Source organism: Plutella xylostella, chromosome 29 (assembly GCF_932276165.1).
Source record: "Plutella xylostella chromosome 29, ilPluXylo3.1, whole genome shotgun sequence".
Taxonomy (NCBI): domain Eukaryota; kingdom Metazoa; phylum Arthropoda; class Insecta; order Lepidoptera; family Plutellidae; genus Plutella; species Plutella xylostella.
This window is the reverse complement of record NC_064009.1, coordinates 2,641,952-2,654,426: the sequence shown is the minus strand read 5'-3', so window position 1 is coordinate 2,654,426 and position 12,475 is coordinate 2,641,952. Positions and strand designations below refer to the sequence as shown.

Here is a 12,475-nt window from a genome sequence, read left to right as displayed (position 1 = left end):
GTAAAATAAGCTAAAGTAACCAGTGAGAAACAGAACCAAGACTGCAATACAAGAAGTGCCCTAACCACCCCGATCACTGGAAATGTCGTCCGGAGCCCCTTTATTTAGCATGGCGATGGCATCACCTTGACAACCGCGCTGCAAACTTGCCACATAATGTACAGTACAAACACTACAAACTGCTATCGTTGTACAGTGCCACAAACTTATCTGTTCCGGTGAGAGCTCACGTAAATGTCTAATATTTCTTCATTCTTTAAGATGTTAAGTTTTCCCGTAATGGTAATTTACCCTTGCAGTTTTAATAAACCCATCTAATCTGTATCAATATATAATTTATTAGTAAATAATGAGATATGGACCAATTTAGTTAACTGTCACCGGAACAGATAAGTTTGTCGCACTGTACAGTACAAACTGCCATCGTTGTAGGGTAACAGTACCGGTTATCGGCCACTTAAGCGACTTGTTGACTTCAGAGTTAATTTCTATCATAATGCTGTGTGTCAAGATTTTTCAAAAAAATATCATTCGATCTTTCAATAATCTAGTTTCATAAAACCTAACGTTTATAGACGTAGCAGTGATACATGATTTTCAAAAAAATATTTTTCGTAAAAATAGCAAATATACCGGTTATCGGCCATTTTACCCAGTTATCGTCCACGAGTGCACTGGTTATCGGCCACCTAATTCACAGTAGAAAAACGAGTTTTATTCAGTAGTTCAGGGTTTATGAAATAACAAATTAAAATCTAAAGTCAAACAAATAGCTACTCTTGGCATTGGCATCGATAAACATTATTGGCCGTTTTATTATCTAATGGCCGGAATCAGGTTTAATTTTACCTATTTTCTGCCGCCCGCTATTTCAGATGGCCGGAATTAGGTGTAATTTTGACCTATTTTCGGCCGCTTTTTCGACGGCCGGAAAAAGGTTTTGTTTGAACTGGTTATCGGCCGCTAAACATTCGTTATTTTTTTAAGGTCATATCTTTGAAACTATGAGGTATTCTGGCGGCCGGAATCTAGTTGTCAATTCACAAAATTATAACTGTTCACTAATATAATGGAATCTATGTTAGTGCATTTAAGGTTTCCGCAATATAGGCAAAATTTAATGACTACAATATACCGGTTTTCCGACCACCCGGCCGGAAACTAGATTTTGGAATAAATCGATAACCTATTGTCCGACCACCGAAAATATTACAAATTATGAAAAAGTTTGTTAGTTTGGGCACTTGAATATTGAAATTAAACATACTTTAATTCACACAAACCAATTCAATCACTTATAAAACAGTAGGAACACTTAAAAACTTACCTCTGAAAATCAGTCCACCTGCTATTTTTTCTGCTAAATTTGCCACGAATCCACACACCAAATTTTGAAATGGTGACTGAGGGCTCAGTTCGCAAATTTCGAGGTCATGCCGTTGGATTATGAACCGTGATGTTCGCTCGGGTCGAATGGGGCGAAATTAGAAAGGAGATGTCTCAATACTATCCTATTATTAAAAATAACGTGCGAAGTGGCCGGAAAGGGGTAGTGGCCGGCAAACCGGTACGTTTACCCTACTTTGTACTGCTGTCATGACTAGCTGAAGTTATAGGGTTGCCGCTAACTGAGGATGACTAAAACGACAGGCCTATTTACGAGATGAATTCAGTTTAGGGTTCGACTGGTATTTAAGACTTTACTCAAAAATATAAAAAAAATAGAATATCACGAGAGATATTGCTGACTAGCTAGAGCCGTCCATAAATCAAAAGGCATAAAAAATTAGAATATTTTTATTAAAGACTAATTTTCCACCAGCATTTAGCGAAGCTGAAGTTAACATGCAACTCGTGTGAGTTCCAGATAACTTCGTTATTAAACGAAGTCCCGTCGTAGCGACTTATTTAGTTAAGAAAGTTGGTGTCGAGAGGAACTTGTTTGCATACAAACCTTGTAGGACAGAATTATCAAATACAACTTAAGTTTTGTGTCATAACTTTGCCGTTCTACTAAGCTACAGTAGGACCGTATAATTTATGGGCAAAATACTGGATAGTTTAAATATTGTTTAATTATTCTGGTGTATCATCGATGCCATAATAATTCGAATCGAGCCATGTTCCCAATTGGGAATTACCTCGCACATTAATGGTAAGTAACTGGAATATTAATGAGTTGGAAACGTTAACAAAAATGTTGAACCAAATTTGCGCAGCTCGCAAGCATTCATGAGATTACGTAAAATGATGAAGTCTAACTGACATGGGTACTAAACCATCAAGCTAGATGTTCAGTACGTTGGGTACATTAACCTGCATGTAAGTGCACTGTAAAAACGCCACCCAGTAAAAACATTTCACAGCTAAAACCAGTTGCTCTATCGCAGTTTGTTTAAAAAAAACACCTCCGCGACGACAATCTAGAACAGCTTACGACCTCACAAGTGTCTCGTGTTCCATAATACCTTCATTACTCTGCAATCTCACAGAATACATTTTCCCCGACGCAGCTTCTTCGAACATTCTCGAATAGTTCGTGAAGGAGAAGACCTCTCTCAATTTCATGTATTTAAACTGTACTTATAGTGTTTCGAAACTGTGTTTAAAGTTTATATAATAAGTATGTAGGTATATATAGTGTGTTTTTAAATTTGTTGCGCCATAGTAAATTTATGTAGGTTTTTTAAAAGTCTTGGACGTGTTCTGAAGGCCTAGCACGGGGTGCAAGACGCGGTCGTCAAGACGTGACAAAAGTTTTCCGTCGAGAGCGCTCGAAGTTCGTGAACGTGTGAAATAAAAATTATATAAAACTATTCTATGTTTTTATTGTTCTAGAGCCCTGAGATTATTCCAAAACCTCTCTACAGCGTCCTGTAAGCCTCAAATCTAATTTAGTCGGAAAACCTCCATATAAATAAGAAAGGGGGAGCAACAGAGCACGTTATTTCTATTAGATCGGCTCTCCGTTGGGCGTTCTAATGTTATTGGTTATTTTAAGTTAATTATAACTTGTTTACCTTAAACCTACTGTGTTTTATTTTGGAGTGTATTTTTACTGATAAAGTTAATTGAAACGCAAACTAGGAACAAAATGCATATCCATAATAACTACTGCTGTAAACTTTTAATTCATGAGTTTATAATAAGTATGACTTTTATTTCATTTTTCAGTTCACTGCTGTAATTTTGGGATAAAAATATAATTTACATTTTATTTAGGTTTAGAGTTATATTTTTGCAAACATAAATTTATACTTCTTAGAACACTTTTGACACTTATGTATGACTAGCTGTTCCCGCGCGCTTCGCTTCGCCTTAAAAAGTTTTCCCGTGGGAATTCCGAGATAAAAAGTATCCTATGTTCTTTCCCAGGGTCTAGACCGTATGTATAGTGTATACCAAATTTCATTCAAATCCGTTCAGTAGTTTTGGCGTGAAAGAGTAACAGACAGACAGACAGACAAACAGACACAGTTACGATGTTTAATAAGTTAGGATGTTTAAAGTCCAGATAAATAAATTATAATAAATGGACTTTCATGCTTTCTTTTTTTAAAAGGAAAATAAAATAATTGATTCTGCTTATCACAAAATGTGTCCCCGTAGCCAATAATGGTCCCGTTTCGACCAAGTAAATAAGTTTCTTTCGTGAAGTTTATCACACCATCAAATAAATCATTTTAAAGGCTGCGGGTGCCACTGTTGGCGTCGGCTTTATCGTTCAAATAAAAAATGAGGGTCCAATTTATTTGAAAAAAGTTAGGTCAGAAAATGGGATAAAGTGTCAAGTACAGCCACATAGAAACTTGTGGCTACCTATATGTAACATATACATGTTGGACTATGCTATACATATTGTATAACATGATAAAATAGTAATCAAGAATGAAAATGTATGTAAAATTTCAACTGTGAAGTAAATGTAACAAATTTTCTTGGACCACTGACATTCATATTAACCATCCGGAGAGACTTTAATTTTTCTTGTGACATTAAAAACCTTGTTAAAAACAAAGTCGACTTATCTTTTCACCTTTCTGTATTGACGGATTATATCGCTAGGTGTTTGTGTTAGTAGCTGCACCAGTTATCGCTAGACTGGCGATAAAATATCCATTAAGTACGAACACATGCGGGGATAAAAAGGAAATCTTTGATGACCGTTTTCCGCTTATCATGTCGTTATGTTAAACGGCGTTTAAGAAATTCGCTCTTAAAATGTATTTTCATTCAGAAAATTACAGTATACAGGGTGATGCGGAACTGCTATAGAAAGGTAAGTGGGTGACTCAATGGTTCTTTCTAAACTTTTGTTCAACGAGTTTTAGAAATTGGTAAAAAAAAATATATCATATTTGACTATCTTTAGTGAAAAGTCACGTGACTAACAAAGTTTCTGTGCCGATTTTTTTTTTAAGAAGTAGAAAAACTAAAGTTCTTACGAATGCTTAACTGAGTAAAAAATTTTTGCAACAGCCTGTCTAATTATGAATTTTTATAGCTATATATATTTTCACAGCTTTTCTTGCCCGATACAAACATGTCTCTGTAACTCAAAGTTCCGAAAATAAATCCATGCGTCTTTTTAAAAAATGCTGAAAATTTCACGAACTTGTTTTTACGCGGAGCTTGAATTTCAGACCGTATTTATCGCGGAAACTGAAAAAGGTTAAAAAAATACAAAATATGTTGAGGGCGACTTGTTTTAAATCACGAATCTGGTTAACAAGATTTCGTTATGCGAGGCACCTTAAAAAATAAGGGTTCTTTTTCAGAAACCCGGAGGGTTACTTTACACTGACCAAAAACGAACGAACGAGAGCCGTCATGCAATCGGCACGTTTAATACAACGAGATAGAGTCGTGGCTCGCGCAGCAGCGCTCTGAAAATTAGTTTTTCGTCATATGGAGTGGCCCCCGGGCTGTAGTCCGGAAAAAAACGGCGGGCATGTTGTCAGCATAATTTTATTAAAAAGTACCGTATTAAAATAAGGAAAGGTTTTCCATTCATATTTTCAGTAAAAATAATAGTTAAGTATTATTAAAAAACAGAATGCGGTCATCCTGCGTTACAGAATAAATTACAAAAGATGACCGCGGCAAAAGATTTAATTCTAAAAGTTAGTTCTTCAAAGCCAACGTCGTTAAAATGGCGGTGGGTATAATTGCGAATTTTATGTCTCTTCAGCTCGTAAAATGTTGGGTCAGGCCGACTCTGGTCGTTATTTGGTTTTGTTAGATTACCGCGAATTACTTACTCTCTAAAACTTCAGTGCCTTCAAGACTGTAAAAACAAGAAACAATCATTTTAAAAATCTGACTACCGAAACTTTTTGTACACACTTTTACATTATAAAATATATTTTTTGAGACTGTGCCCGCTGTACGAGTCACTATATCGTGATTCGCTATAAAATACGGCGCTGTGATTATACTGAAACGTACAATCGACGTTGATAACGGACCCGTGCTGCAGGTTATGCCACCTCTTCACATAGTCCAGCGCAAGCCACTGGCCCAATGTGTAGAATGAGCTGTGGCGCATTTGCACATTATCCAGAACCAAAACATTCTGAAGACCTAGCACGCGGTGCAAGACGTGACAAAAAATTGTGTCGCACTCACTCACATCGCGCGGATTCAAGAGAGAGTGCTACGGAAAACTTTTGCCACTTCTTACGCCCCGTGCTAGGCCTTCAGAATGTTTTTTCCATGTGTGGATTACTCAAAACGCTTATGAGAAAAAGCAGCATTAAAAATACGTTTTATGGCAACAATCGAATATCCGCGGGGCTATAATTGCATTACCGTGTATGAGATTGATCGTATTCATCGGTTCATGATCCGATTACTGTTATTATGCCAATTAGCTTGACCTGTTGATTCTGTTTGTTTAGTGACCCGTTAACTTGAACACTCACGGGCAATGAAAAAGTTAATTTATAATCTGAATAAAATATTCCCAATTTTAGTTGGTAATATCCAGATGTTCTGTTAAATACATTTGATCAATGTTGCAAAAGGCGTCATTAAGCTAGCTTTTTCCGTTTAGGAGTAATTTGGTGCTTTTCCCAGTGGAACCTTTTCATTGCGCGTGAGTGTAGTTGTACGATTTTATTCATTGTTTAGTATATATCCACACTTACTTTAATGGTTTTGTAATAATAATAATAGAAAAGACTTAGATAAACATACCACAGGCGAAAAATAGCTAAAACATTGAAAGCTACACGGTATTGATAAGGTTAAAACAACACGCAAAATCCTTTGACGCTTTGTGTATTCAGTCAAAAGGAATGAAATAGTTAATATAGTGGAAAAACACGTATCGTTCGATTTAACTTCTTTCTACTTCATATCACAAAGCCATGCTCGATTAGAAATTGTAAAGATAGTAGCAATAAAAAGCAAACTTTTATGTATCGGGAAATAATATTGAAACAAAAAGAAATCATATTATGTCTGATATAAGTACCTGTACTTAGGTCCCTTATTCTTTGTACACATGACTATAGAATGTGCAGCTATTCTATTTGTAAGGATGTGATCAAATGATTTGATACTACTTTTCACTGATTGGGCCTCACCCTAAGCTGAAATGAGTTGACTTGATTCTCTATAATGTTGTAAATTATGTATTTAATTCAGCTATCCTACAATGTCGTCGTAGAATAAAAGTTTGTTAGAATGACGAGCTGAGTTTCCTTATTATTTCTTTTCACCGACGTCAAAAAAAGATGCTCAGTTTTTCTGTATTTATTTTTATTGTTTATCCAACACTATGTATGTTTATTCCTGCAGTTAATAATACCATAATAATAGGAATACATAATACCATCTAAAAAAAGAAGCTGTAAATATGGACGTAACTTCATCTAGACCGTTGTGAAGTTTTCTACAAACGTTAATCCAATTTAAATGCAAATACTAAACTATTCTATTCTATAAACAACTTGGAAATGGGATATCCAACAGAATCCACAGCCGTAATGCTTGTAATTAGAGGCCGACCACGGTAACTTGGATTTTTTGCCGTTCATCGTTTAAGATCGTGCATTACTCGTATATTTTTTACGTAGGTATGACATCAGTGTGAGAAATAAAAATATAAAAAAGAATGAGTACGGCCCTTAAACGTTTTTGGGTTAATAAAATACTTATTATAACACTCGTTTTTACAAAGGTAACGTTGTCGGTTGTCGGACTTTACAACGGGACAGACATCAGATGCAGAACTTTCCAGATTGCATTCCGTGGAGATTTTATTGCCAGTATCTCGGTCTGTCACCCCAACAGTGCAACGAACTTAAATGACAACTTAGTTGTGGTATAACTTATCCAGCTGCCGCTACACGGGTTCGTTATCGACTTCGATAAACATTACTATATCGCGATATCGCCATAAATACGTCGATGTGATTGGTGACACGCATTAAACGAGTTTATGACGAACCCGTGAAGCGGTTGCAGACATATTAGGATAACGCCATATTTATGACGAGTCACGATTTACGTCCTTAACGAACCCATGAAGCGGCCGCTGATGCAATTATATCAGTAGTAGGTAGTCAGTATCCACGGTGGTAGCAGCAATTATTATACTATGGAGGAATATAGTTTCAGAGATGGCCAACTTCACTTCAAACTGCTATTCTGTCAGCAGTCAGAACCATTTCTCTACAATATTTGAACACTCCGTGTTTAGGGTAAACTGTAATGGTTTTGGTTATAGTATTATAGTATAATTATAGTAATTATCCTAATCCTAATCCTAACTAATATTATAAATGCGAAAGTAACTGTGTCTGTCTGTCTGTTACTCTTTCACGCCAAAACTACTGATCGGATTTGAATGAAAGTTAGTACATGTGTGGTCTATAGACCCTGAGAAAGAACATATTATGCTACTTTTTATCCCGGAATTCCCACGGGAAAACTTTTTAAGGCGAAGTGAAGTTCGCGGGAACAGCTAGTGGTATTATAGGTACCTACCTAATAGCTTGAGTCTCGAAGAATTTGCATTTGACTGCTTCTACAAGAGTTTTAGCTGATGGAATATAATATGTCACAGGAAGATAACAATATCCGTAAGTTGATAAATTTACGCGGAAATTTACAAACTTTCGTAGGATTATTAACGAGAGGTACCTAAACTATTGGATTAATCGGGCGTAACCCGATACCAATTTAGTAGGTAAGTTTATAAATTTACCACAAGACTTCTGTAATAAAATTACAAGTTCATAATTACAGTGTTACTTTTAAATAGAATCTCTAATTCACATTGTATGTTGATACGAAGAATAAAAATGTTTCAGTTGGTTTTAGTTTCACCAACATTTCGAAGAATAAAGGAAAATAGCGATTCGCATCACGATCGGGGATAATCGGAGGGCTTTATTTATTGTTTATTTGTTAACACGCGACGAAAAAAAGAGGTATCCTTATGTTTGTTCGTTGGTATAAGTGTAGAAACGGATGAACATTTGTTAAAAATGTTTAGACTAACCCCCTTATTCATAAAAAAGTAACTGGACGCTTTAGCTAATGAACTGTTTAGTCACTCTCTATGAATAAGGGGGTAAGTATATTTTGAAAAACTACATAGCGTCAGCTGGAACAATAAGAAGTGACACACACCAAATGCAGATGAAATAAAACTTTCATTTAAATAAGTAATTAAGTAATAACTTTCATTTAAAGTTTCATAGTAATTACCACGTATAAATTAGCACCGACCATTTGAAAAAAATATTAATAAGTCTGTAGACCTTCTTTTCGATGGGTAGTGAAAATGCGGGAAAAGTGTCTGAATCAAGTATGTTTTTTTAAGTTCATTATATAGTATTAAAGAGTATAATTAAATGGTGGAGAAAAAAAATAACACCCAGATATTTCAGTGCAACGACCATATAAACTTTATGTGTACAGTGTATTAAAAAAATCTTCACTTTTTATTGCATTTTAAACAGTTACTTACACAAAAAATACCGCGTATTTTTATCACTTTCAACAATCAACAATCTTTTTCTGGAGATTTAGGAAAAGTGGCGAATAAATATACCTAATGATTATACCTATACTTGTTTATCATAATGTGTTGCAGCTTTCGCATATTGCTTTTTTATTGTTCTATCCATATTTTCGATCTTAATAACCTATACTTATACATACAATATTTATTCCTATTTATCTCCCAAATTTCTTTTTTTCGCCCATATCCTCAATCGTTAATGACGCTATTACTACTATTTATATACTTTTTGGTTCATACATTTATATGTATTTACAGTAAAGTACTTAAAAGAGTATTAGAACTAGGTATTACCTGTTTACAAGAGGCTTGCGAAGCTTCGACGTTCACGAAGTTTTAATTTTTGACCGACAGAAAGGTTCGAAACTCGTATGTTTCCCGCCTATTTTTAAGTAACTTCTATGAAAACCGGTTTAATCTTGCTCACCGAACAATTTTCAACTTGAACAAACCCATTTTTGTCCAGATTAAAGCATTGCAACGTAGCAAATGTTAGCCAAATGCCGGTGGAACTTTCCATCGGATAAGCTTTTGAACCAGCTTGTTCAAAGTTCCCCAATGGAGATAGGACGTACCTTTCTAAATAGTTTCTGATCCGCATAGTTTGGACGTTTCATTACACACACGGTGATATCGGTATGGCTTTCCACAATGGGAATAATTTAGTAGCTGCAGTCGGGAATGTAAAGTAGTACACACACACTGTAATTCTAAACGTGATATTGTTGCCATTGCTGGATTTATAACATACTAGCAGTCCCCGCGCGCTTCGCTTCGCCTTAAAAAGTTTTCCCGTGGGAATTCCGGGATAAAAAGTAGCCTATGTTCTTTCCCAGGGTCTAGACCGTATGTATACCAAATTTCATTCAAATCCGTTCAGTAGTTTTGGCGTGAAAGAGTAACAGACAGACAGACAGACAGACAGACACAGTTACTTTCGCATTTATAATATTAGTTAGGATTAGGATAATGTATGTTTGTAATGTAATTAAATCAAAACTTACGGTAAGGATTTCACTTACTCTTTCGCCATTATAATGTTCTTTCAGTACTATTTTTACAAGAATGCCCACCGAAATCCCATAGTTGATTGTCAATAAGCAATTGAAAACCTAGTTTGTACGAACATTAGCCATTGTCGTTCTGAAGTTCGGATTTCGTCCAGGACACATATCCCGTATACAGAATGCTAATAGTATAATCGCGGAGTTGCCCGGGATGGAATTACCCCGTCCAATGGTCGTCTAACCTGCTTGTTTGAATATTCATGAGAGCTGATTTTCATTTACACGGGCCCGGGTGTCACCTACTCAGGGCTTGTCTTTGATTACAAAGCGCTAAGGCATTCGACTGTCAAGGGGCAGACATATTGAAATGAGACCCCAAGTAACTAGGTATTATCCTAATCCTAATCCTAATCCTAACTAATATTATAAATGCGAAAGTAACTGTGTCTGTCTGTCTGTCTGTCTGTCTGTCTGTCTGTCTGTTACTCTTTCACGCAAAAACTACTGAACGGATTTGAATGAAATTTGGTATACATACGGTCTAGACCCTGGGAAAGAACATAGGCTACTTTTTATCCCGGAATTCCCACGGGAAAACTTTTTAAGGCGAAGCGAAGCGCGCGGGAACAGCTAGTATTGTATAAACCTATAGTTAGGTCTATCATACTCGTAGGTCACAGGTAGGTATTGCAGAAATGTATTATAAAATTAACAAGATACCTTGAGCATAAATAGCATAATTTATATCCCCTAGTGACTACATTTATTTTATTTAAAATACTCATCCAATATTCGCGGAATTACAGATGCTTTCCGCGCATTCAATTCGTAAAAAAAGTTTAATTAAAATGAAATCCTTTTGAAACTGGCCTACTTAGTTTGTTACAATACGCCTGTGTGAATACCAGCCCATTCTGGCAAAATGATGAATTAAAATATTCTAAGAGCTAACCTTCTGTGTGAAATTGGACTGACCCTCTTATTTAAACTTTGCCTTAAGCTCGATTGAGCGTCTTAAATAGTCTTAATCCACTTCATCTTTTCCAAGTACTATTTTACGGTAATAATTGAAAGTGGCCTTAAGTGGGGTCTGCAATCAACCAAAATAATTAAACTTAGATTAACACGACCAAATTGGTTTAGAATTTCAATAGGAGCAATTAGAACTTGGAAAACAGAATCCATTCGGCAAGAAAACTAATTTAATGTTGAACGCGAATTTGAAACAAAACATTTTTGTATGCGAATGCCGCGGTTCAAGTTTTATTCAATTCGAAGGTAAAATGAGATAAATTTGTGGGGAAATTCTTTGCTTCATTGTATGCGAGTTGAATCGATCCTCTTCAACGATACTCGTTTTGTGCACGGATAAAGTGAATTGCGAGGATTTCTCTTGTATGCATATAGTAGGCCATCATTAGCTGCTTTTGATTTCCCTCTACAGGCGTGAGTTGGACCTAAGTGAAATAAGACGGGTGTTGCTAATGCATAAAATCTACCCCAAAACGCGTTTATAGACTTGATGTGAGGCTCTGAATAATACTTATTATATCTTATTATTAGCATTTACAATTAAATACTCAATCATAGAATATGGGTCCAGCTACTGTATAAACATCTTTACATGGTCCATTTTCTTGAGCGCTGCCATGTCTCTCGACCTCTGTTGAGTCTACTACTCCTACGAACCTTGCCTAACCTACCTCTGACCCCTAAGGCCTTGGTCTCCTATTTACGCCGTAGTTCGCGTCCAGCGTCACGCCGTAGGCCGCGTCACGATGCTCACTATAGAAATGTACTGATGCGGTCTCCCTCACACGCCGACGTTGGCGCGTAGACATAATGAGCATTGTGACGCGGCCCACGGCGGTGACACTTGACGCGACCTACGGAGTAAATAGGAGACCCGGGCCTTAAGTTTTCATCGTAAACGTGACGTGACGTACTCTATGAATTTTGTAGGAAAATTTTAGTCCTGCTACCGACCGCCAGGGGCGTTGTTCATATTTTCATACAAAATTACTCGATGAATTCTACTTCATGTTCACTATGAAAATTCATGCTAAGGAGTCTGGTTTTTGTTAGTCAGGGGCACAGTTAATTCGTACACTGTAGTATGTTTTCTTCTTGTAACCAACCTATCTTCCGCAGGCATAGTGAACCGCGGCGACTCATTCCGCCGGCGTCGCTCGCGCTCGGGCTCCCTGGCGCCCTCATCACCAGCGCAGGCGGCCCCGGAGCCCCACGAGAGGAAGCCGGTAGCGCTGTACCGAGTCGCCATGGTGGGCGCGCCCGGCGTCGGCAAGACGGCGCTGATCAGCCAGTTCCAGACCAGCGAGTGTATCAATGCTTATGATCGGCAGAGAGGTGGGTTTTCGTGGTTGGTTAAGGTAAGCGTCCACCTTTCGGAATCGTAAGCAACGGACGGATC

At 36.9% G+C, this 12,475-nt stretch overlaps 1 protein-coding gene across 1 annotated transcript in view; it reads left to right on the top strand.

The window, feature by feature from the left end:
- LOC105388958 (GTP-binding protein REM 1) overlaps positions 1-12,475 on the top strand; it is a 93,141-nt gene that overhangs the window by 55,306 nt on the left and 25,360 nt on the right. Inside the window, exon 2 of the mRNA XM_038116109.2 lies at positions 12,196-12,411. Coding sequence (XP_037972037.2) covers positions 12,196-12,411 — 216 coding nt within the window. The remainder of the gene's footprint in view (positions 1-12,195; positions 12,412-12,475) is intronic.